Below are 27395 nucleotides of genomic sequence, written 5' to 3' on the forward strand. Positions count from 1 at the left end.
TTCTCGTCTTTCCCATACTGAGAAACCTCTGTGGTATGAATCTCTGCTTCAATTCTGGGTTCCTGCATTCTGCCCTTTCCCTCTGCTCCTCACCCAAGTCACCAGACCTTTGTATTCACACATCACCCCTGTTTATCTTATGACTTATTTTTCACTTATTTAATGCATTTCTGAATTTCCAGGATTGTTTCTGCACTTCACGAACACAAGTTGAATCACTCAGACCTGAAAAACAATCTGAGACCAGTATCCATCAACCCTTGGTAAGAAAGTTAAGTACAATTAATATTGCTCCTTTGCTTTCTGTTATATCCTATTACAGAATGTAATTCCTGTTCTTCCAATTCTCTTTTTCTTCACAGTATCTTTTGCTGTTTCTTCTTCCTTTGCATCTGTTATTCTCCAGAAGTCTGCAGTTGGCCTCTTCCCTAAATAGGTTCCCCTAAGCAGTCTCACCTACTCATAGGCTTCATTTGCTACCTCAGATTTTTCTTCAGGTCATCAGGGAACTCTGGCATCAAGCAGGACTGGTGATTCTCAGAGTTTTACCTACAGTCCCACACTCTTTCCTGGGCACTAGCTGTGTCTGTAGAATGCCTCCAGTTAGACTTTTCAAAGGCATCTCTATGCACTTTGAGTAAAACCTTAAAATATCAAGCTTCTCTGACCTATTGGGTTTCTTTCTTTGGTTAATGAAAACCTCTCTAGTAAGTCGCCCTAACTAGAAATTTTGAAGTTATCCTGACGCTTAACCTCTTCCCCCACATCTAGTTATACACCAAGTCTTTTCTATCTGTCTCTGAAATGCCGTTGAGTCCATCCCCTCCTTCACCTTATCACTGCTACTTCCTGAATCTCATCGTCTCTTACCTGGATAGTTGCAGATAGATGCATTGCGCCTAGTTTCCTAGATAAATGTCCTCTCACACTCAGATCAATATTCAACAGTGTGACCAGTAAGGGCCCTGCTTATGTCACTTTACACTTTAAAACTTTCATTGATTTCCTGAAACCTATGGGATAAAGCCTAAACTTTTTAGCAAGGCTTAAGGACGCTTAATGGTGTGAAATATGTCTGGTTTTTGAGTTTCATTTCTTGCTACTGAATCTTAGCATATACTCTTTTTTTCTGATTGAAATAGTTTCCTTTTTCTTCTTCCAGAATTCCTCCTCATTTGTGAAGAGTGGACTCAAATATCACATCTCTGAAGTCTTTCTGCTTGTACCTTTTATTCCATTATGCTTCTATAAATCTTAGACATTCCCAGAAAATGACACTTATTATATTGCCTCACAATGATTGATGTATATGTCTGTCTAACTATAACATGATTCCCATAAAGCAGGTATCCTGTCTTTTTCATCTGTATCTCCCCAGGGCAATGCCTGATATATTAAATAATATTTTAAAAAACATGCTTGCAAATAAATATTTCTCTGGGGTCCTTCCCTCTTTAATCCTTACTTTATTCTACAATTCTTACTACAAAATGGAACCTGCCTTGCAAATGCCATGTTTGCTACAAAATCAGGCAGTCCCAGTTATTCTTGTTTATGTATTTTGATCCTATTTCAGTTGTCTTCATTTTTCTCATTTCACGTTTTAGTCACTAATATTCTAAAGTCTTTTAGTCTTCTGCCTTTTTATAAAATAGGATATAGAATCCAATCCTAATTTTCATTTAAGTATTACTCTTCAGATTGAGTAGTGTCCAGAGTGAAGTGTCTGCTGTTGTCCCCTTGCTATTACCAAGATACTTACACTCAGGATACTTCCACAGGTGCTGCTGTCCCCCCCCTCCCTTTTTTCCAAAAATACGTATTGCATAAAATTTACCATCTTAGCCACTTTTAAGTGTACAGTTCACTGGTATCAAATACATTCATAGTTTTGCACAGCCATCGCCACCATCCATCTGTATAACTCTTTTAATCTTGTAAAATTGAAACTGTATATTAAACAATAATTCCCAATTTCGCCTCTTCCCAGCTCCTGTCAACCACCATTTTACTTTTTGTTTCTATGATTTTTGACTACCCTAAGTGCCTAATATAAGTGGAATCATATTGCATTCATCTTTTTGTGACTGAATTATATTTCATTTAATGTCCTCAAGGTTCATTTGCATTGCAACATATTGTATAATTTCCTTATTTAAGGCTGAAAATGTTCCATTATATGTATATATTGCATTTTGCTTATCCACTCACCTGTTGATAGACACTTACTTGGGTTGCTTTCACTTTGTGGCTATTGTGACAAAGCTGCTATGAACACGGGTGTGTAGATATCTCTTCAAGACCCTGATTTCAGTTCTTTTGGGTATATACCCAGAAGTGGAATTACTACATCATCCGTATGGTAATGTTATTTTAATTAGGAGGGAAACCACCATAATTTTCAAACCACCATAGTTTTTTTTTTAATGTTTTATTTATTTCTGAGAGAGAGAGACAGACAGACAGACAGGCAGACAGTGTGAGCAGGGGAGGGTCAGAGAGAGAAGAAGACACAGAATCTGAAGCAGGCTCCAGGCTGTGAGCTAGCTGTCAGCACAGAGCCCGACACGGGGCTCCAACCCATGAACCGTGAGATCATGACCTAGCTGAAGTCAGACGCTTAAACAACTGAGCCACCAGGTGCCGCAAACCACCATAGTTTTCAAAGTTGGCTCTACCATTTTACATTCTCACCAATAGTGCACCAGAGTTCCAATTTCTCTACGTTCTAATCAACACCTCTTTATTTACTGTTTCTTGATAGTAGCAATGTAATGGGGGTGAGGTGGTACCTCATTGTAGTTTTGATTTACATTTCCCTAATGATTAGTGATGTTAAGCATCTTTTCATATGCTTATTTGGCGACATGTGTGTTTTCTGTGAAGAAATGTCTATTCAAGTCCTATGCCCTTTTTTAAATTGGGTTGTTTGCTTTTTTGTTGTTGAGTTTTAGGAGTTCTATATATATTCTGGATATTAACACCTTAAAAGATATTTATAAATGTTATCTACCACACTATGGGTTGCCTTTTAACTTTGTTGGTAGGTGTTTTTTGATATACATAATTAAAAGATTTACACAAAGTCCACCTAGTCTGCTTTTCTTTTGTTATTTAAACCTCATACCTTTGCCGTTATATCCAAGAAATCATCTCCAAATCCAGTGTCATGAAGCTTTTGTCCTATGTAGTTTTCTAAGAGTTTTATTGTTTTAGGTATTAAATTTAGGTCCTTGATTGATTTTGAGTTCATTTTTGTGTATGGTGTTAGATAAGGGTCCAACTTCATTCTTCTACATGTAAATATACACTTTTCCTAGCACCACTTGCTGAAAATACTATCCTTTGCTTTATTGAATGGTCTTGGCAACCCTTGCCAAATGCCATTTGACCATAGATGTGAGGGATTATTTTTGGGCTCTCTGTTCTCTGCCATTGGTTTATATGTCTGTCTTTATTTCAGTACCATGCTGTTTTGATTACTATTGCTTTATAATGAGTTTCAAAATCAGGAAGAGTTAGTCCTCCAATTTTATTCTTCTTTTCAAGATTATTTGAATCATTCAGGGTCCCTGAACTTCTAATAATATTAAGTCTTCTAATCAATGAACATAAAGTATGTTCCCATTTATTTATGTCTTCCTTAATTTCTTTTAGCGATGTTTTACAGTTTTCGTTGCACAACTTTTCACTTTCTTACTTAAGTTAATTTCTAAGTACTTTATTGAAATTGATTTCATGATTTCCTTTGCAGATTATTCATTAAGTCCTCTGAATTTTTGGAAGTTACTAAAAAGTTTAACACGAATGAGAACCTGCCATGATTTTTTAAAATTCCAGTATACTTAAAATACAATGTTTTATTAGTTTCACGTGTTTAATATAGTGCTCCAGCAATTCTATACATTACTCAGTGTTCGTCATGATAAATGTGCTCTTAATCCCCTTTACCTGTTTCACCAATCTCCCTACCCACCTTCCCTCTGGTAAACATGTTTGTTCTCTATATTTGAGAGTTTGGTTTTTTGTCTTTTTTTCTTTGTTCATTTCTTTTGTTTCATAAATTCCACATGTGAATGAAATAATACAGTATTTTTCTTTCTCTGACTGATGTCTTTTACTTAGCAGTATACCCTCTAGATCCATCCATGTTGTTAGGAATGGCAAGATTTCATTCTTTCTTATGGCTGAATAATATTCTGTGGCGAATATATACTGTATCTTTATCCATTTATCTATTAGTGGACACTTGGGTTTCTTCCATATTTTGGCTATTGCAAATAATGCTGCAGTAAACATAAGGGTGTGTTTACATATTAGTGTTTTCATATTCTTGGGGTAAGTACCCAGTAGTGGAATTACTGGATCATATGGTAATTCTTTTTTTAATTTTTTGGGGAACCTCCATACTGCTTTCCACAGTGGCTGTACCAGTTTGTATTCCTACCAAGAGTGCAAGAGGGTCCCTTTCTCTTCACAACCTTGCCAACACTCACTGTTTCTTATGTTTTCTGTTTTAGCCATTCTGACAGGTATGAGGTGATACCTCTTTGTGGTTTTAAATTGCAGTTCCCTGATTAGTGCTGTTAAGCATCTTTATATGTGTCTGTTGGCCATCTGTATGTCTTCTTTGGGGAAATGATTTTCCTGTCTTCTGCCCATTTTTAAATTGGATTATTTGGTTTTTGGCTGTTGGTTATATAAGTTCTTCATATTTTTGGATATTAACCCCTTGATGGATATATCTTTTGCAAATATGTTTCCCCATTCAGTAGACTGCTTTTTCATTTTGCTGATTGTTACCTTTGCTGTGCAGATACAGTCTGAATGGTTTATTTTTGCTTTCGCTTCTCTTGTCTCCAGAGACATATCCAGAAAAATGTTTCTATGAGTAATATCAGAGAAATTACTACCTGTGCACTCTTCTAGGATTTTTAGTTTCAGGTCTCAGATTTAGGTCCTTAATCCATTTTGAGTTCATTTTTGTGTATCTTATAAGAAAGTGGTCTGGTTTCATTCTTTTGCATGTAGCTGTCCAGTTTTTACAACCCTGCTTGTTGAAGAGACTGTCTTTTTCCCATTGCATATTTTTACCTTTTCATAGATTAACTGACCATTTAATCATGAGTTTATTTCTGGGCTCTCTATTGTGTTCCATTGATCTATGTATCTATTATTCTAATACAATACTGTTTTAAGTACTATAGCTTTGTAGTATATCTTGATATCTGAGATTGTGATACTGCCAGTTTGTTTTTCCTTTTCAAGATTGCTTTAGCTATTTGAGGTCTTTTGTGTTTTCACATGGATTTTAAGATTATTCTTTCTAGTTCTTTGGAAAATGCTTTTAGAATTTTAATAGTAATTGCATTAAATCTGTAGATTGCTTTTGGTATTATGCACATTTTAACAATATTGGTTCTCCCAGTCTATGAATATGGAATATCTTTCCATTTGTGTCATCTTTAATTTCTTTCATCAGTTTTTTATAGTTTTCAGAGTACATGTGTTTTACCTCTTTGGTTAAGTTTATTTCTAGATATTTTTTAATGTTTATTTATTTTGAGAGAGTGGATACACCTGAGCAGTTGACAGACAGAAAGAGAGGGAGAGAGAGAATCCCAAGTAGTCTCCATGCTGTTGGCACAGAGCCTGATTCAGGGCTCGATCTCACAAACCATGAGATTGTGACCTGAGCTGAAACCAAGAATCAGACGCTTAATCAACTGAGCCACCCAAGGACCCCTACATATTTTATTATTTTTGGTGCAGTTGCTAGTGGGATTGTTTTTTAAATTTCTGTTTCTGCTACATCATCATTAATGTAACAGATTTCTGTCTATTGATTTTGTGTTCTGTAACCTTCCTGAATTCCTTTATTATTTCTAGTGGTTTTTTTGTTGGAGTCTTTAGGGTTTCCTGTATGTAGTATCATGTCATCTTCAAATAGTAAAAGTTTTATCTTTTCCCTTACCAATTTGGATGCCTTTTATTTCTTTTTGTTGTCTTATTATTTTGGCTAGGACTTCCAGTACTATGTTGAATAAAAGTCATGGAAATGGATATCCTTATCTTGCTCCTGATCTTATAGGAAAAGTTACCAGTTTGTCACCATTGATCATGATGTTACCTGTGGGTTTTTAATATATGGCTTTTATTATATTGAGATGTGTTTCTCTAAGCCTACTTTGTTGAGGGTTTTTATCATGAATGGATGTTATATTTTGTCAAATGCTTTACTGCATCTGTTAAAGTTATCATATGGTTTTTAATCTTGCTCTTTTTTCTTGATGCCATGTAAACATTGATTGCTTTGTGAATATTGAACCCCCCTTGCATCCAGGAATAAACTCCATTTGATTGTAGTGAGTGATTTTTTTTTAAGGTATTGGTGGATCCTGTTGCTAATATTTTGTTGAGGATTTTTGCAACTATGTTCATCAGAGTTAGTGGCTGGTAGTTCTCTTTTTTGTGGTGTCTGTCTGGTTTTGGTATCAGGGTAATGCTGGCCTCATAGAATGAATTTGGAAGCTTTCCATGCTCTTCTTTTTATGGAATAGTTTGAGAGAACAGGTATCAACTTTTATTTAAGTGTTTGCTAGAATTTGCCTGTGAAGCCTTCTGGCTCTAGACTTTGTTGAGAGTTTTGAAATTACTGATTCAGTTGCTTTGCTAGTAATCGGTCTGTTCAAATTTTCTGTTTCTTTCTGATTTCAGTTTTGGTAATTTATTTGTTTCTAGGAATTTATCCATTTCTTCTAAGCTGTTTATTGGCATATAGCTTTTCATAATATCCTCCTAAAATTGTATTTCTTTGATATTGGTTGTCATTTCTCTTCTCTCATTTGTGATTTTATTATTTGGATCCTTTCTCTTTTCTATTTGATGAGTCTAACTAGAGGTTTATCAGTTTTGTTGACTTTTCAAAGAACCAGATCCTGGTTTCATTGATCTGTTCTATTGTTTTTGTTTCTATATCATTTATTTATTTATCATTTATTTACTAATCTTTCCTTCTGTTGGCTTTAGGTTTTCTTTCTTATTCTTCTTGCTTCTTTAAGTGTAAGGTTAGGTTATTTGAAAATATTTTTTGCTTCTTAAGGCAGACCTGTATTGTTATAAACTTCCCTCTTAGACCACTGTTGCTGCATCCCCAAGATTTCTATGTTTAGTTTTCACTGGTCTCCACGTATATTTTTATTTCCTCCTTGATTTCCTTATTGATCCATTCATTGTTTAGTAGCATTTTATTTAACCTCCATATATTTGTGTTCTTTCCAGATGTTTTCTTGTACTTTCTGTTTCAAAGAATTGTGGTTAGAAAAGGTGCATGGTGTGACTTTGATATTATTGAATTTGTTGACGCTATTTTGTGGCCTATTATGTGATCTCTTCTGGAGAATGTTCCATATACACTTGCAAAGAATGCATATTCTGCTGTCTTAGGCTGGATTGTTCTCAATTTATCTGTTAAATCCCTCTGTCCAGTGTGTCATTCAAAGCCATTGTTTCCTTATTTATTTTCTGTCAGATGATCTGATGTTAGTGGGGAGTTAAAGTCTTCTACTGTTACTGCATTATTATCAATTAGTCCCTTTATGTTTGTTAATAATTGTTTTATGTATTTGGGTGCTTTCATGTGGGTACATAAATATTTACAAGTGTTATATATTCTTGTTGGAGTATCCCCTATGTTATAATGTAGTGTCTTTCTTTGTCCCCTTAGAATCTTTGTTTTAAAGTCTAGTTTTTCTCATACAAGTATTGGTCCTCTGGCTTTCTTTTGATGTCCATTTGCATGAAAAATGTTTCTCCAACCCCTCACTTTCACTCTACAGGTGACTTTAGGCCTAAAATTAGTCTCTTATAGGCAGCAAGATGTGTCTTGTTTTCTTATCCACTCTGACACCCTATATCTTTTGATTGAAGTGTTTAGTCCATTTACATTCAAATTAATTATTGATATAAATTTATTGCAATTTTGTTACATGTTTTGTGGTAGTTTCTGGAGCTTTCTTCTGATCCTTTCTTGTCTTTTTCATGTTTGCTGATTTTCTGTAGTGATATATTAAGAATTCTTTCTTTTATTCTTTGCTTGTTTATTTGTGGGTTGGTTTTTAATGTTTATTTTCTGGGGTGCCTGGGTGGCTTAGTCGGTTGGATGTCTGACTTTGGCTTGGGTCATGATCTCACATTCATGAGTTTGAGCTCCATGTTGGGCTCTTCACTGACAGCTCAGAGCCTGGACCCTGCTTCAGATTCTGTGTCTCCCTCTCTCTCTGCCCTTCCCACACTCACACTCTGTCTCTCTCTCCTTCAAAAATAAATATTAAAAAAATAATAAATAAAATATTTATTTTTGAAAGAGTGAGAGAGAGAGAGGTAGAGATAGGAGGAAAGAGAATCCTAAGCAGGCTCCACGTTGTCAGTGCAGAGCCCAGCATGGGGCTCAAACACATGAACATGAGACCATAATGTGAGCCAAAATCAAGTCAGATGCTCAACCAACTGAGCCACCACGGCACCCCTGTATGTAGTTTTTGATTTTTGGTTACCATTAGGTTTGTTTATAATCTCTTCTTCATATAGCAATCTGTATTAAGTTGCTGGTCATTTAAGTGTGAACCCCTTCTTTTCTCCTCTCCTGCCCACATTTTAGGTATGTGTTATTATATTTTATTTTATTTACCTTTTTTAGTGAGTTCTTTGATTTTTTTACAGGGATAGTCACTTTTACTTCTTTTGTGTTTCTTACCTTTATACTGTCACTTTTGATCTCCCCTCAACTCCACTCAAAGAGTCCCCTTTAATACTTCTTGCAGCACTGGTTTAGTGGTCATGAACCCCTTTATTTTATTATTTTTTTAGAGGTTGTATTTTATTTTTTACTTATTTTTAATATGTCAGATTGGCTAATATACAGTGTGTACAGTGTGCTCTTGGTTTTGGAGGTAGATCCCCATGGTTCGTTGCTTATGTACAAAACCCAGTTCTCATCCTAACAAGTGCCCTCCTGAATGCCCATCATCCTCCTCCCCCCCCCCATCAACCCTCAGTTTGTTCTGTGTATTTAAGAGTCTTGTATGGTTTGCCTCCCTCCCTCTCTGTTTGTAACTATTTTTTCCCCTTCCCTTTTGCCATGGTTTTCTGTTAAGTTTTTCAAATTCCACATGAGTGAAAACATGTGATATCTTTCTCTGACTGAGTTATTTCACTCAGCATAATACCTTCCAGTTCCATCCATGTTGCTGCCAATGGCAGGATTTCATTCTTTCTGTGGCTAAGTAGTTTTACACTGTATATATAAACCACATCTTCTTATCCATTCATTGGTTGATGGACATTTAGGCTCTTTCCATAATTTGGCTATTGTTAAAAGCACTGCTATAAACATTGGGGTACATGTACCCCTATGAATCAGCACTTATGTATCCTTTAGATAAATTCCCAGTAGTGCTATTGCTGGGTCATAGGGCAGTTCTACTTTTAGTTTTATGAGGAACCTTCACACTGTTTTCCAGAACAGCTGTACAAGTTTGCATTCCCACCAACAGTGCATGAGTATGGTCATGAACCCCTTTAGTCTTTATCTGGAAAACTCTTTATCTCTCCTTCTATTGTGAATTATAACTTTGCTGGATAGAGTATTTTTGGTTGCAGGTTTTTCCCATTTATCACTATGAATATATCATGCCACTCCCTTATGGACTGAAAAGTTTCTGTTGAAAAATCTCCTGCTAGCTATATGAGTTTTCCCTTGTAAGTTACTGACTACCTTTGTCTTGCTGCTTTTAATATTTTTTTATCACTGTATTTTGCAAATTTAATTACAGCATCTTGGTATTGGCCTACTTTGGTTGATTTTGATGGGAGTTCTCTGTGCTTCCTGGATCTGGATGTCCATTTCCTTTCCCAGATTAGGAAAGTTTTCAGCTATTACTTTTTCAAATAAATTTTATGCCCATTTCTTTATCTTCTTCTGGGATTCCTGTAATATAAATGTTATTCCATTTGATGGAGTCACTGAGTTCCCTAAGTCTACTCTCCTCTTGCATAATTCTTCTTTCTCTCTTTTGTTTAGCTGCAGTGCTTCCCATTACTTGTCTTATGTGTCATTAATTTGTTCCTTTGCTTCTTCTAGCCTGTGTTAATTGTGCATTAAGCATGTTTCTAATCTCTGATTGCATTCTTCATCTCTGATGTCTCACTCTTATATTCCACTCTTTCCTCAAGCATAGTGAATATCCTTATGAGAGTTGCTTTAAATTTTCCATTGCTCATGTTACTTATATCACTTTTGCCCAGGTCTCTGGCTGTGGCCTTACCTTGTTCTTTCATATGGAAAAAATTCCACTGTCATCTCATTTTGTCTAAATCTCTGCCTGTTTATGTGCATTAGGAAAGCTAGTTATGTCTCCTCCTAAAGTAATGGCCATATAAACAAGGGCCTGGCACTTCAGGAAGTGTCTGTAGTGTGTGCTGCATGAGCTCTGCTGTTGTGTTCTGGCTGCTCTGTTTTTCAGGACAGTTGTCTGCAGAGGCTTTCCCTGCCTGGTGTGGTCAGTGTTTGGTCCCTGGCCTGAATGTGGCAAGTTTTAACTAGGTGTCCTCTGGCCTGCTTGTGAAATGAGACCTGTCACCACCTCCACTGGAATTGGTCCACCCTATGCAAAACTCTCTGGCCTACCTTTGTCTTTTGATTGTAGCGTTAACTCATTAACATTCAAGGTAATCTGATAGGTATGCACTTACTTCCATTTTGTTACTTGTTTCATGGCTGATTTTATAGTTCTCTGTTCTTCTCTTGTCTCTTTTTTTCATGGCCTGATGGCTCTTTTTATATGGTTAGATTCCTTTATTTTTTACATATTTATTAAAGGTTTTTGATTTTTGGTTACTGTTAGGTTTATATATAGTAGTCTGTATTAAGTTGATGCTTGTTTAAATTTGAACCCTTCCTAAAAGCAGTAAATTTTCACTCTCCTCATCTCTACCTTTTATGTATATGGTCTTATACTTTGCATCTTTTTATTTTGAAAATCCTTTGACTGATTTTTATAGATATAGTTAATTTTACTGCTTTTGTGCTTCCTATTGTTTTTTACTCCTGCTTATAGTCTTTCCTTTCCACTGAAAGAATACCCTTTAACATTTCTTATAAGGCTGGTATAGTGGTGATGAATTCCTTTTTCTTTTATCCTTTATTCTTTTGTTTGGGAAACTCTTTATCTCTTCTATTCTGAATAATAGCCTTGCTGGATAGAGTATTCTTGCTTTCAGTTTTTTTTCCTTCAGGACTTAGAGTATATCATGCTACTTGCTTCCGGCTAGAAAAGTTTCTGCTGAAAAATCAGTTAATGGTCTTACGGAGTTTCTCTTTCATGTAAATATGTCTTGGTGTGGACCTCCTTGGATTGATTTTGTTGGGGAGCTATCTGTACCTGCCTGGATTTCTGTTTTCTTCCCCAAATTTGGGACATTTACATCTATTATTTCTTCAATAAATTTTGTACCCCCTTTTTCTTCTCTTTCTGGAATCCTTATAATGCAGATGTTTTTGGGCTTGATGGTATCACTGAGTCCCTTAATCTCTTCTCATCTTTATGCTGTTGAGCATGATTGGTTTTTATTACTCTGTTTTACAAGTCACTGATCCGTTCTTCTGCCTTCTCTAGTCTATTGTTTATTCTTTCTAGTGTATTTTTGAGTTATTATGTTTTTCATCCCTGGTTCTTTTTTATATTTTCTGTCTCTTTGTTGAGGGTCTCACTGAGATCCTCCTCTCTTTTCTCAAGTCAAGTGAGTATCTTTATGGCCATTACTTTAAATTATTTATCAGGCATATAACTTACCCCATTTTGCTTAGCTCTTTTGCTGTGACTTTGTCCTGCCTTTTCATTTGGAACATATTCCTCTGTCTTCTCATTTTGTCTAACTCTCTCTGTTTCTCTGTATTAGGAAAGTTAGCTGTGTCTCCTACTCTTGAAAGTAGTGACCATCTGAAGAAGATGTTCTATAGTGCTGGGCAGTGCAATGTCCCGTCTTCACTAGAAACTGGTGCTTCAAGGATGTCTCGTATATGTGTTTTGTGCTCCCTGTTGTGAGTAAGCCGTGTTTGCCTTTAGTCCAGTGATCTGCCGTGGTTTTCTTTTCCCGTTGTTGGCAGGTTTTAGTCCCTGTATTGTGAATGGCCAGTTTGGGGATGCCTTGGGCTTAATGTGGGTCAGACCTATGGTCGCACCAAACTGCAGGGTGCTCTCTCCCAGTGTTGTCCCCTGAGAAACTTTTGGGGGTGGGTGGGGCCTGCAGTCAGACCAGATGTTTGCCCCCAGCCCGCTGCTAAGGTCAGAATCAGAGTGATATGTGTGGTTTTCTTCCCCTCTCCTTATAGGAGGAGTCACTGTAGAGTGGTACTGGCTACTGTCTGGGCTGCTTGCACAATGCCATGCCTGTGACACTGCCTTGGATGGACTCCTGCTGAACGCAGGTCTACAGGAGAACATGGGACAGGGCATGCTGTTAGTGAACTCATAGGAGAGCGTTCCCACAGGTGTCCATGTCTCTAGGTTGGGGAGAGAAATGGCATCCTCCAGCTCTTTTTTTCTTGGGGAAGTCTCCTAAAGATTCCTGCCGCTCTAGCACATCTTCTGAAATTAGAAAATAAATCTTTTTATATACCCCAGGTGTTTTTCAAACTACCACTTCAGTGCTTTATCTCAGTGTGACTGTTTTGCTCTGGCTCTCCCAGAGCTGAGCCTACTGACTTTGAAATTACCAGGTGTTAAGCTCCACTGATTGTCAAATCTCATGAAGTTAAGCCTCTCTGGTTTTCAAAGTCAGATATTACGGGGATTCATCTTCTCAGTGCTGGTCACCCATGCCTGGTGTAGGGTCTGCTTCTCTCCTTTTTTTAATTAAAAAATTGTTTTAATGTTTATTTATTTTTGAGAGACACAGAGAGACAGAATGCAACCAGGGAAGGGGCAGAGAGAGAGGGACAGAATCCAAAGCAGGTTCCAGGCTTTACGCTCTCAGCACGGAAGCCCAACACAGGGCTTAAACCCATGAACGATGAGATCATGACCTGCACTGAAATCAGATGCTTAACCAACTGAGCCACCCACGTGCCTCTCTCCTTTCTCCATGCTTGTGGTGTCTTTGCCACCTACAGATAGTCTTGTGGGTCATTTTGGTTCCAGAGCACATGTCTGCCCTTTCTACCATTTTTTTTTTTTTTTTTTTTTTTTTTGATGTGGTCTCTTCTGTATCGTTACCTGTGGAGATTCTATTCTGCCAGTCCTCAGGTCATTTTCTGGGTTATTTATACTGTTGGGGGTTATCTAGCTGTATCTGTGGGACGAAGTGAGCACAGGATCTTCTTAATCATCTACCCTGGAAGACTGACCATGCCATGATTTTTGCTTTCTAATTATCTAGTCATCAAATAAAAATGAGAAGTGAGCTTAGTTTAGGATGGTTTACTCTTAGTAACCCTATAATGTCTTCTTATGATTACCATGTTGTTTTCTTAAGTGTCCATAATTTATCTATGTAGTAATTTGATTTTAGACTTTACTTGGCAACTGCATCAAGGCTCATTACCCCTTTGTAGTTTTCACCCCTTTTTGAAAATTGGGTCAATGTTTAACAGTTTTCATTCTTCTCAGTTTTACTACATCTGCAAACTTAAAATCCTAGGTATAATTGTGTATGTCCTGTAGCTTTGAACTTACTTAAAACAATTTGTTTTGGACTTCAGCTACTTATTTACAACACATATGTCTCTTCTATTTTAAAGAAGACTATTTCCCTAATCGATTTGATAGAAGCAAAGGAAAGGTTGATTAGCCTGATTTTAGTCCCATCATCTGGCAACCTATTGCCTTTTTTTTTTTTTCAAGAAGTGAACTGTAAGCTTCCTTCCTGCCTTCTGACAGGCTTCCAGATTATCACTTTAAAATTTAAAAAAAAATGTTAAATGTTCTTCTATTGTTGTTTGTGTTCTTTAAATCTGAGTTTATTTGAAAGTTACCTGTTCTAGTGAAATAAAATTAATTTATTTAGGTTTCTTTTTTTCATTAGTATTAATCCCAATTTTAGTCTTTCACCCCTCTTGAACAGTATTCACCTTTATTATCTTCAACTGTGAGCTTATATTTTTTGTGCTCTTTTAAAAGTTTAGGGAACATGTAGAATCAAGGATGTAAAAAGTGGTCAGTATAATTCCTACTACCCAGTAATATCATTTCTAATCCCACATTTCCTTATCTCTACCTTGGAGGCAGTAATAAAATTGTTGCCACCTGCTGATGCCTGTAAAGGCTCCCAAGTATCTTTTGGAGTACTGGTGTCTTTTGGGAGGTCCTCTTGGCTGTCATATGACACCAGTGGTATTGGCCTCTTCTCTCTTCTGTGTGCATGTCATTTTCACTGCCACTGGGATCTAGTGCAAACCTGGAACTCTCACCCTAATGCACCCCCATGAGACCTCATATTGGTACTCAGGAGGTCTCCACCCTATTCTTCCAACTCTTGAGGTTTATTTTTCTTTCTGATCTCCCTTCTGATTTATTTCAACTTGTGAAAAACTTCAGCAGTTTTAATAGGCTGCAGTGTGGAAATTTTTCCTTGATTTGTTAATATTTCCACTAGCTGAGTCAGGTACCTATATGTGTAATAGATACAACTGGCAACCACTTAAAGCAAGAGTAAAAGTATAGAATATTCCGGACAGGTCCCTGCATTTCTATCCTTGGTGTGTTTATTGGATAACCTCAAGAATTGACAGCCATTTCTAGCAATTCCTAAAAGTGCTTACTGGAAATTATACAGGAAACTATTCTTTGCTACCTATGAATCTGCTTTTCCCACCCTTCCCTCTTTACATGCTGACAACTTTTTAACCGCTTATTAGCAATTGTACACTCTTATTAGATCTTGAACAGTTCTTAAGCCACTTTCCAGTGCTTTCCTAATGAGCATTATGCTTGAAAATAAAATATTAGTATTTTATATTAGAGTAGGGGACTAAAATGGGGGGCCAAAAAATTTTATTTTGTTTTCCTCTTTTTAAAACAATATAGGTTGGTGAGCCACCCTTTTCCCGGTTGTCTTCATCCACTAGAGCCAAGGATGTGATCTGTTCCACCAATGTTTCACACTATGAACTCCAAGTGGAAATTGGTAATTATCCTGGATTGACCCTTCATTGTTAGAAATGAAATTGATGACAAAACGATTATTTTGTGAGTGGGTCTTTTTCTGTTGTCACCTATATTATAAGACTACATGTTAATTGTGTCATTCAGATGGATCTGTTAATTTTATGTCTCTCCTAAAATAGTGGCCCCAATTTTCAAGATTGCTTTCTAGAATTTTTACTTTTTCTCTCCAGTGTTTTTAGAGGAGGAAGACACTAAGGAAGCTAAATATTATTTGTGTCTTTATTGTAGGAATCTTGTGATTTTATGTCTATAATTTATACTGGGTATGAAAAAATCATGTAAATCTTTTTAGTCACAGTTATTTAAGCAAGTTTCTTTTAACTTAAAAACTTACCTAGGATCACTTTAGTGAGACTTGAGTGGCTCAGTCAGTTGAGTGTCTCTTGATTTTAGCTCAGGTCATGATCTCACAGTTCATGAGATTGAGCCCCAAGTTGAGCTCCACACTGGGCATGCAGCCTGCTTAAGATTCTCCTGCTCTGGTGATACCCCTACCCTGGTCACACGCACGTGCACTCTCTCTCAAAAACAAGACAAGACAAAAACTTACCTAAAATCCCATTTGTAGTAAAACTCTTTCTCAGTTAAGTTTGGAACAGGATGAGTTATTGTTTATAGCCATATACATGTGAAATATCTGCTGTGAAATATTCAGAAATATTAAACATTGCAAACAGATACTCTGTTAGATGCTAGGGATATAAAACCATGTCAAACAGTTGAAGACTCCATATTCTCTCTGGGAAGTTGAACACATAAGATAGCCTTGTTTATGTACTAGAGGGTACTGTAGTAGAGATGTGTTAAGTGTTATGGGAACAAGAAAAGATGGAACATCTGACTATTCATCTTGACTACTCTGAGAGTCAAGAAAGATTGCAAAAATGAGCTGGGTTCTGAAAAAGGAAAAGTTTACTGAATGTTCTAGTCAGGGTTTTTGTTACAAACAACAGAAAATAATCCTGACTAACTTGAGAGGATTTTTTTAACAATATTGCCAACTGACAGAATTATTGGCTAGAGAGACAGACTTGGAAGAAACAAAGAGAAGCTGCATAACTAGAACCAGAGCCAGGGCCATGGCATAGGAACGGTCTAGTTAGTGTATTACCTGTTAGAGTACTTATATCCCAGATAATGGAACCCACTGTGGGGAGCTCTGACTGCCTCTGCTTCTGTGTGTCACTAACTCCATCCTTTAGTTGGCTAAGCATGTCATTGACATTCTTGGTCAAAGAAGCCAAGAGACAATAAGGATCTGACCTTTCCTAAAATAATACTAGTGGAAAAATGCCCCCAGATTAGAATGGACATTCAGATGGTGTCAATTCAAAAAAGGTAAAAACAGAATTGCTTCAGTAGATGACTGAGGAAGGATGGTTACATTAGAACAACCCCACAGTTTATCTTTGCCTACAAGTGGGAACAGAGGGAGAGTAGGCAGTGGTCGGAGACAAACTTGGAAAGGGAGGTTTAGAACACATATGAGAGACTTCATATGGTGTATTTAGAAGTTCAGACTCTGTCATACCTCACTGCTTACCTACTTCATTGCTTGAGGCATATAAGGCACAAGTTTGGAATTTATCCTCTGTGTTTGAGATACATTGTAGAACAGTGACAATGGTAATACTACCATCTAACAGGCACTGAGCTGAACATTTCATGTGTAGTTTTTCATGTCTGCCTTTTACCACTCCCACTTGGCTGATGAAGATACTGAGGCTCTGAGAATTCAAGTAGAAGTCCTACAGCTAGTGATCTGAAAGCAAACCTTTTTGACTGGTGGGTCTAAGCTCTTAGGTGCTTCCTTTAGCACTCTTCTATTGATAAAATGCTGAGTTCTGGAAGGAAAACTGGCAGCAGTTCCAGGCAGCAGTCTGTAAGATGTACATAGTGATTTACAACTGGAAGTATCATGCATATCACTTGAGTCTTTAAAAATTGTGATGCTTATATCCCATCTCAGACCTAATGAATCAAAATTTCTGGTCAATAGGACCTAAGTATAGGCTTCTAAAGTAGATCCCCCCAGTAATTTGGGAGCATGTCTTAGTTGAGAATGCAGGGCTTGATAAGGAAGTCACCTTATTGGACTAGCAAAGGAGGACAGGACTTGAACTAAGGCAGTCATGCTGACACTGGAGTAAAAGGGATGAGTTTGTGATTAACTTCATTTCAAAGATTAGTGGCAGAATTTGGTAACTGTGGAAAGAGAGAGGAACTAACATTTATTAGGTGCCTATTGATAGGTGCCACTCCAGGCATTTTAAATTTTAAAAACTGATGATACCAAATGTTGGTGAGTATGTCAAGCAGCTATAGCTCTTATACATTGCTTGTGGGATTAAAAATGGTTCAGCCACTTTCAAAACCAGTTGTGTAACTTCTTATAAGGTTAAATATACAAGACCCAGCCAATCCCACTTGCAAGTATTTGCCAAAGAGAAATGAAAACATGTCTACTTAAAGAATGTTTTGGCAGCTTTATAGTCACCAAAAACTGAAAACAGCCCAAATATCTATCAACTTATGAATGGATAAATAAATTGTGACTTGTCCATATGATGGATTATTACTCAGTAATGAAAGAAGCTATTAAAAACAACATGGAACAAATTCTAAAAGCATTATGCTAAGTAAAAGAAGCTAGACACAAAAGACTATACTCTTTATGATACCATTTATGTGACAAACAGAAATCACATCAGTGGTGTAGGGATTGCTGATTGTATCCTTTTGTTTGAATTTGTCATAATTTGTTTATCAAGTCACAATTTTAGCCATTATAACAGATATGCAATGGTATATCATTGTGGCTTTTTATTCGCATTTCTCTGTCTTGAGCATCTTTTCATTTGCTTATTGGACATACCTATATCTTTTCTTATGGATTGCCTATTTAATCATCTGCATATTTTTTATTTAAGATTTTTTTAAGTTTATTTTGAGAGAGAGTGCTCTCTATGGGGAAGGAACAGAGACAGAGAGAGAGAGAGAGAGAATCCCAAGTAGGCTCTGCACTGTGAGCATAGAGGCCAACATGGGGCTCAAATCTACAAACCATGAGATTGTGACCTGAGCTGAAATCAAGAGGTCAGATGCTTAACCAACTGAGCCACCCAGGCACCTCTGCATATTTTTTTAAAATTTGATTTTTGAAAGAGGTGGAGCAAGTGAGCATGGGGGAGGGGCAGAGGGAGAGAATATTTTTTTAATGTTTTTATTTCTGAGAGAGAGAGAGAGAGAGAGCACGCGAGTGTGAGCAGGGGAGGATCAGAGAGAGAAAGAGACACAGAATCCAAAACAGGCTCCAGGCTCTGAGCTAGCTAGCAGCACAGAGGCCGACACGGGGCTCGAACCCACGAACTGTGAGATCATGACCTGAGCCAAAGTCGCTGCTTAACTGACTGAGCCACCCAACTGCCCCCAGAGGGAGAGAATCTTAAGCAGGCTCCACGCTCAGGGGAGAGCCCGACATGAGGCTCAATCTCACGACTGTGAGATCATGACCTGAGCCAAAATCAGGGGTCTGACACTTAACCAACTAAGCCACTCAGACATCTCAAATCTTATGCATATTTTTAAATTGAGTATAAGTTTGTATAGAATTATAAGAATCCTGTTGGTATAGAGTTTTAAGAATTTTTTATATATGGTGGATGTAAGTCTTGTCAGATATAAGCATAATTAATACTTTCAATCAGTGGCTTATCTTTTCATTTTCTTAACAGTGTTTTCTTGAAGATCAGTTTAAAATTTGTGATGTCCAAATTGTCAGTCTTTTTCTTCCTTGGTTACTAACATGAGTTTTACATCTGATTATAGGAAGAGGATTTGACAACTTGACTTCTGTCCATCTTGCCCGGCATACTCCTACAGGAACACTAGTGACTATAAAAATTACAAATCTGGAAAACTGCACTGATGAACGCCTGAAAGCATTACAGGTGACAATATGAAAAAAATGATTTATTTAATATTTATTTGAGGAGATTACATCTGTAAGATTTTTTTTTTTTTTTTTTAACCAAATGAATAGTTTTTTTCTGTTAGAGAAAGTTAGATTTCTTTCCTCTAATGAGTATGCAAGTACAGAATTGGAAGGAATACTTGGAATCCAGATCCACAGAAGAACAAATATATTCAAACTTTGGTAATTGCTATAAATTCCTTCAAATGAATATCCTATTCAAAATGCTGGTCTGGAGATTTACAATACTCCTAGTCCAATCACACATAGTCAAATAGGGCAATAGAAAAAACAAAACCATACAGTTTCCTTTTCGTCCAGCTAAGTAAAATTAACTTCTGAATGAATAAATTTTAACAGAGTTGCATTTTAGGAATATTATAATACCATTTTCATTGTCACTAATTTTTTTAAAATTTCAAGTTAAAAAGTTTTTTTAATTCTTTAAATTCAAGTTAGTTAACATACAGTGTAGTATTGGTTTCAGGAGTAGAACCCAGTGATTCATCACTTACATGTAACACCCAGTGCTCATCCCAATAAGTACCCTCCTTAATGCCCATCATGCATTTAGCCCATCCCCCACCTACCTCCCCTCCAGCAACTCTGTTTGTTCTCTGTATTTAAGAGTCTCTTATGCTTGCTTCCCTGTCTGTTTTTATCTTATTTTTTTCTTCCCTTCCTCTACGTTCATCTGTTGTGTTTCTTAAATTCCACATGAGTGAAATCATATATTTGTCTTTTTCTGACTGATTTATTTTGCTTCTCATAATTCCCTCCAGTTCCATCCACATTGTTGCAAATGACAAGATTTCATTGTTTTTTATTGCCAAGTAGCATTCCATTGTGTATATATGTATGTATGTACGTCTATATGCATACATATATACACACCACATCTTCTTTATCCACTCATTAGTCGATGGACATTTGGGCTCGTTCTATAATTTGGCTATTGTTGATAGCTCTGCTATAAGCATTTGGGTGCATGTACCCCTTCAAATCAGCATTTTTGTATCCTTTGGATAAATACCTAGTAGTGCAATCACTGGGTCATAGGGTAGTTCTATTTTTCATTTTTTGAGGAACTGCCATACTGTTTTCCAGAGTGGCACTAATTTCAAGTTTTTATTTAAATTCTAGTTAGTTAACTGAGCACCTGGGTGGCTCAGTAGGTTAAGCATTTGACTTCAGCTCAGGTCATGGTCTCACAGTTTGTGGGTTCGAGCCCTGTGTTGGGCCTGTGCTGACAGCTTGGAGCCTAGAGTCTGCTTCAGATTCTGTGTCTCCTTCTCTCTGTCCCCCTCCCCTGCTCATGCTCTTTCTTTTTCTCAAAAATAAACAAACATTAAAAAAAATTTTTTTAAATAAATTCTAGTTAGTTAACATATAATGTAATATTGGTTTTAGGTATAGAATTTAGTGGTTCATCACTTATATGTAACACCCAGTACTCATCACAGCAGGTGTCCTCTTTAATACCCATGGCCCATTTAGCCCATTCCCCACCCCTCTGCCCACCTCCCCTCCATCAACCCTCAATTTGTTCTCTATGGTTAAGAGTCTCTTATGGTTTGCCTCGTTCTCTCTTGTTCATGTGCTTTCTATAATTCCACATATGAGTGAAATCATATGGTATTTGTCTTTGTCTGACTTACTTCACTTAACATAATACACTCAAGCTCCATCCATGCTGTGTCACTAATCATTTTTGATATAAAGAGGGAAAGCATTTTGATTTGATATTATCTCAATTTTTAAAGTATTTACATGTTCACACGTATATTGTGCAGAAAAAAAGATTGAAAGAAATTATACTGAAATGTTCAAACAGTGGTTCTCTCTGAGATTTAGTGTTAGAAGTGATTATCTTCATAGTTTTATATATTTTTAAATGTTCCTATTATAATAAGATCATCACAGCACAGTTATAAAGAGTATGACCTCAGAAATCAGACTAAGATCACATCTTCTACTTCTTTTGTTGATTATGTGCTCTTGGACAAGTTTTCTAACTTATCTCAACATTTTTTGTTGTTGTTTAAAATATTTAGTTTTGAGTCAGAGAGAGACAGAGCTTGAGGTAGAGAGGGGCAGAGAGAGAGGGAGACACAGAAGCGGAAAGAGGCTACAGGCTCTGAGCTGTAAGCATAGAGCCCGACATGGGGCTCGAATCCATGAACCGTGAGATGATGACCTGAGCCAAAGTCGTACGCTTAACTGACTGAGCCACCCAGGTGCCCCTTATTTCTACATTGCTTATTTCCTATTTCTCTCTTGTAAAATAGGAAGACATCATGTGGTGGTGAGATTGAAAGAAATGACGGCACCAAGAACAGTGCTTGGTATCAATAAATTCTGCTGAGTGTTAGCTGCCACCTCTGCTGTTATTTTCATCATAAGGCAAAAACAAGTTGTTTTTAAATGTCTTGTCTCTTGTGTGTTTATCCTAGAAAGCAGTGATTCTGTCCCACTTTTTCCGGCACCCCAATATTACATCCTATTGGACTGTTTTCACTGTTGGCAGCTGGCTTTGGGTTATTTCTCCATTTATGGCCTATGGTAAGAAAACTCATCTTACATAAACTAACTCATAGGTTAGCCTGGAAACTATACTTAAAAGGATGGGTGGGATCTTAGATTTATGATTTACTACTTTTTTTGTAAGTTTTTTTTTATAGTTCATTTATTTTTGAGACAGAGCACGAGCAGGGGAGGGGCAGAGAGAGGAAGACACAGAATCTGAAACAGGCTCCAGGCTCTGAGCTGTCAGCATAGAACTCAATGTGGGACTTGAACCTACGAACTGCAAGATCATGACCTGAGCTGAGTTGGACACTTAACTGACTGAGCCACCCAGGTGCCTCTATGATTCACTACTTTTAATTTATAAGTCTGGTGGCCAATTCTAGATTTCATGACAAATTTCCGTATCTGGTTCATGTTGACCTGATGATCAGTGAAACCACTATTGCTTTCCCCAAGAAGTCTGTGCCCTTGAACAAGCTGTCTCTTCCCTTCAGTTTCCTGCCCCTCTCTCAGTGGAGGCCGTTATAAGTCTTTAAGCAGAATGTTTCTTCACCTATGCACACCATCTCTGTCCCTATTTCTCTCATTGTAAACTAACATTATTGTAGTATAAACATCTGTGTGAGTACCTGTCTCCTGTCACTGGACTTGAGCTTCTTGAGGGCAGGATCATGTATGTATTTTTCATTTTGGTGCTCCTACAGTTCCTTGCACAAAGTGCTCAATAAATGTATTGCACAAAGAAACAAATGGATTTTATAGCTTTTTTTCTTTTTTAAATATAATTTATTGTCCAGTTGGCTAATATACAGTGTATACAGTGTGCTCTTGGTTTTGAGGGTAGATTCCCATGATACATCGCTTACATACAACATCCAGTGCTCATTCCAACAAGTGCCCTCCTCAAAGCCCATCACCTGTTTTCCCCTCTCCCCTATCCCCCCATCATTCCTCAGTTTGTTCTCTGTATTTAAGAGTTAGAGCTTAGATTTTTAGGACAACTTTTGTGAATTGCCTCTGGATCTAAAAATACATAAATACAGTATTTTTTTTTAGTAATACTGAAAATTGTTAATTCTCTTTTTCTAATCTCTAGAGTATCATTAGAAAAGTCTTTTTAAAGATTCTTCAAGGAAAACTACCTTTGCATAGGAAAGTGTGTGTGTGTGTGTGTATTTACAGTTGAAAAGAACATTTAAAACATAGCTAGAAGCAAAATCAATGTTCAATTAAAGATTTCTGGTGTTTCTTTCAGGTTCAGCAAGTCAACTCTTGAAGACTTACTTTCCTGAAGGAATGAGTGAAACTCTAATAAGAAACATTCTCTTTGGGGCAGTGAGAGGGTTGAGCTATCTGCACCAAAATGGCTGCATTCACAGGTATTTACTCATTTGTATTTTACAGAATGAAATCATTTAAGGAGCTTTTAGGAAGGAGCAGTTGAGTGTTAGGAAACTCATAAATGAAAATTGAGAGAGGGAGGGGCCAGTAGTTACAGTACATGCTTATTACATTTTATGGTCACTCACCAAAAATGTTCAGACCACATCCTCTTTACCAAATGCTGTGCTCAGTGTTCTGGTGGAGAGCCTGCCCTCATGGAGCTCTGGGGTGTAAAGTCTGTGTACTGGGATCCTTGTTGTCTCTTTTGTTTGTTTTTCTTAAGCATATAAAGAGCTGCTTTATCTGCTATACAACTCCACAAATTGGAACTAAACCTTTCTTTCATTTCTTAAATATGTTGTAGCACCTTGAGATTATCATACTAAATATCAGTTCTCTTGTTTTTAAACTATAGATACAGAACTAGTTGGCTGAATGTTAAAAAAACAATGCTGTTCTAAAATATACTGGGACTTTTTTCTTTTTAAATTATTTTTAAATAAGCTTATTTTCTTACTATTCATTTTTAGGAACATTCTGGTTAGCTGAGTTCTAACAGACCATATTCTAATTAATCAAGGTTTTACTATAGTTAATCAGACTCTCTTCGTTTCTAAACTCAGTATTTTGGGTGAAAAACAGTCTCTTTTATAATTTGACAAAAGAAATTTTTATATGACATATCTTTATAAATGATGTTAATAACAGGAGAGGCTGCCTTTTATTGGATAATACTAAATTTAACTTTATATTCTAACTTTATGTTTCAGATATTACTTGATTTTCTTAGACTTTTCCTTGGGTATTTTGTAGCAGTATCCTAAAATTGTGAAATTAATAATTTGATTCTATTCCAAGTTTGAAAAAAAAAATACCACTTCCAAACATGTAGCTGTCAGTTGTATTTTCCCTCATTCTAATGCTATATTAAATAGTTGAAAGAATTTCTTAATTTCCTGAACATATGTATGTATATATGTATATGTGTGTGTGTAAGCACACTTACATATAAGTGTGCTGTTTTATAAAAAGTATTTAATTTCTAAGAGAATACATGGATTTGTTCTGACCAGATTTTTATTCTTCATTGGCCAATTTCCTAGTATTTAGGATTGTTTCTTTTTGTTCTAGGAGTATTAAAGCCAGCCATATCCTCATTTCTGGTGATGGCCTAGTGACCCTCTCTGGCCTGTCCCACCTGCATAGTTTGGTTAAGCATGGACAGAGGCGTAGGGCTGTGTATGATTTCCCACAGTTCAGCACATCAGTGCAGCCGTGGCTGAGCCCAGAACTACTGAGACAGGTCAGGTGTGGCCTTTGCATTGGGTTGTCTGTGCATCTTGAGTGTCTTCTGAGCTTGACTAAAGGACAATTGTGCCCTTAGATTTGGCTTGGTGAATGGCCTACTGCAAGACTTTTCCTCTTACTTGTCAAAATCATCGTTAGGGATTTTAAAATGTATATACCATACATTTTAGGTATATCTTGATTTCTCACTTATGAGTTTTCATTGTTCAACATCCTTTCTCAAAAAAGCACAGATATGTAACTTTTTATTACATTATTTTCACTAAAGAACTTCAAATTAATTGTTCTACAGGATTTACATGGATATAATGTAAAGTCAGATATTTACAGTGTTGGGATTACAGCATGTGAATTGGCCAGTGGGAAGGTACCTTTCCAGGACATGCATAGAACTCAGGTAAATGCTACTAAAAATCCTCAAACTAATTTCCCTTCATAAGATCTAGATAATTTCTGTTAAATGTCTTTGCTCTTGAAATCTTTATTCCTGTTATTTAAATATTTTCCCTGGAAAGGGTTGAAGGAAACTTTTCTTTCTTTTAGATGTTGTTACAGAAACTGAAAGGTCCTCCTTACAGCCCATTGGATGTTAGTATCTTCCCTCAGTCAGAATCCAGAATGAAGAATTCTCGATCAGGTGTAGACTCTGGGATTGGAGAAAGTGTACTCGTCTCCAGTGGTACTCGAACAGTAAATAGTGACAGATTGCAAACTCCATCCTCAAAAACTTTCTCTCCTGCGTTCTTTAGCTTGGTACAGCTCTGTTTGCAACAAGATCCTGAAAAAAGGTAATATTGGCCACTTCTAAATAGCATCAAACTTATATGCTTTATGTTTTATAGCTTTGCAAGTCTCTTTTATCAGTCTTTTGATCAAAACATTATAGTCTAATCCAGAAAATATCAAAACTAAAAACAAATAGAGGTGATGAGCAAATGGGAGTAATATTGGTTCTGAAGTCAGAAGACTTGGGCTCCAGTCTCAGCTGTATCACCTTGTAAAAATCAGTTCATCTTTCTGGACATTAATTACTGTATTTATGTTAGTACATTTTAGAAAGCTTCATGCAGTACAAAAATATTCGTTGCTGGTATAATATTAGTTTTTTAGGAATAAGAGGTGTTTTGTCTTTTTTTAGCTCCATAATGCCTAGCATACTTCCTTTGTAATTAGTGCCCAATAAATGTTCTCTCTCAATTCTTTCCATTTGTCAAGGATAAAGCTAAGAATTGGGCTTCCTGATATTTCTTTTTCCTTTTAATTTTTTAGTATTGAGTTTTATAGCTCTGAATCTAATTTCTAATACACTTTTACACCTAAAAATACACAGTCTAATATGAGGTTCTATTTTTTTTATGACATTTAAAAAATTTCAGACCATCTGCAAGCAGTTTATTGTCCCATGTGTTCTTCAAACAGGTAAGCTGATATGTCTTCTGTTGTCTAGATATTTTTAATTACTATTACAAATTCATTTCATCTCATTAGCTTAAGGGGACAGTTTGGTAACCAAATTGTTAATAATGACTTTCTTACCAAAATAAAGTTAAAAATAAGAAAACTTTTGTAGTAGAATTCAATTGATAGACTTTCTAAAATATTTCCATTTGGCAAAACAAAATGAATAAAAACAATATCATTAAATGTTACTATACCCTCAGCTTATATTTTGATTTAGAGAGTTTTGATGAAAGGGCAAAAATAATTTCTGATAAAAATCAGTTTATTTGGTTATTACTTCTTCCTCTTTTCAGATGATCAAAGGCATTTTTAGTGAAAATACCTAAAAACAATTTTAAACACTTTTAACATGACTTTTTAAAAGTCATTTATTGCTGACATATGTACCAATAGCTTTGTTTCTTTCACAGATGAAAGAAGAAAGCCAGGACTCAATACTTACACTGTTGCCTCCTAAGCCATCAATCGCACTGTCTCCAGTGTCACCTTGGACTGAGCCAGAATGTGATTTTCCTGATGAAAAAGACTCAAACTGGGAATTCTAGGGCTACCAAATCCTGTATGTCCTAGATACTTGACACTTTCTCCCTGCTGCTTTTCTTCTGTATTGCTAGGTACAAATACTAGAATTATACTTGAAAATACCATTGTTGCACTGGAGAATCTGTTTAAAGCCACTCTGTTCAAAGGAGCATGAGTTTATAGCCTCTTTGGTTAACTCAGAGTTCTATTATAACTCCAGGAAAACTTCAGAATTATGAATCTAAGTACATTTAGTGTCATCTGTTCTCATTTTTCCCCCCAAGCTGTGACTAATTCCTCTTCTTGATCTTTGAATTTAAGTTTTGAGCCATTTGATTTTTTCAGCATTTTGTTGCCCTCAGGAGAATGAGCCCTCAGAGGACCGTGTTTCCAAGTACATTTTTTACTTCCAGATTCTCTAGCCTTTTTGATCAGCTATTATACATATTAGCCTGTTGGTCTAATAATAGCTGATCAAAAAGGCTAGAGAATCAAAGGGCATCAAAACCCTTTTTTGGTAAAAGGGAAATTGTTTATACTTCCCCATATTATTCTGTTAATACATATGGTAATATCAAACTGAGCCTCACATTAAATGATAATTTGTAATTTGCTTTTTTTTCATTTTTAAGAGGCTAAAGTGACATTTTTCTACTTATGTAAATTACAGATCCTAAATTCATGCGCCCTGTGGGAGCTCAATAAAGATTTATTAAATTGAGTTTATGGTTTTATTTTTCTTTGTGCTTTGACAAAGCTAAAACACGGATACTAATTTGTTTTCCAAGGGAAGCCCCTTCTCAAATAGATTTATTTGCATAATCTAGAGAATTGGGGACAACCTGGTATTTATTCAATAGACAGAAGATGTTCTGGCCCTTTACAGGACTATTTTTTCTGCAGTAGGGGATACAACATTTAAGGGCATAGAGGTATTAATAGTTTCACCTTATTAGCAAAAAAGAGAGATGTATCTCAAAGAGTATGCAGTTTAA

General features: G+C 36.4%; 1 protein-coding gene across 1 annotated transcript in view; it reads left to right on the forward strand.

Moving 5' to 3' along the window:
- Positions 1-27121, forward strand: part of STRADB (STE20 related adaptor beta) — a 34910-nt gene extending 7789 nt beyond the window's left edge. Inside the window, exons 3-12 of the mRNA XM_077747566.1 lie at positions 183-263; positions 15084-15183; positions 19053-19174; positions 21651-21759; positions 22982-23105; positions 24241-24412; positions 24710-24814; positions 24961-25205; positions 25794-25836; positions 26289-27121. Of these exons, the coding sequence (XP_077603692.1) occupies positions 183-263; positions 15084-15183; positions 19053-19174; positions 21651-21759; positions 22982-23105; positions 24241-24412; positions 24710-24814; positions 24961-25205; positions 25794-25836; positions 26289-26423 (1236 nt within the window). The 3' untranslated portion in view covers positions 26424-27121. The remainder of the gene's footprint in view (positions 1-182; positions 264-15083; positions 15184-19052; positions 19175-21650; positions 21760-22981; positions 23106-24240; positions 24413-24709; positions 24815-24960; positions 25206-25793; positions 25837-26288) is intronic.
- Positions 27122-27395: the final 274 nt, after the last annotated feature.

Source organism: Crocuta crocuta, unplaced genomic scaffold (assembly GCF_008692635.1).
Source record: "Crocuta crocuta isolate KB4526 unplaced genomic scaffold, BGI_CrCroc_1.0 scaffold159, whole genome shotgun sequence".
Lineage (NCBI taxonomy): Eukaryota > Metazoa > Chordata > Mammalia > Carnivora > Hyaenidae > Crocuta > Crocuta crocuta.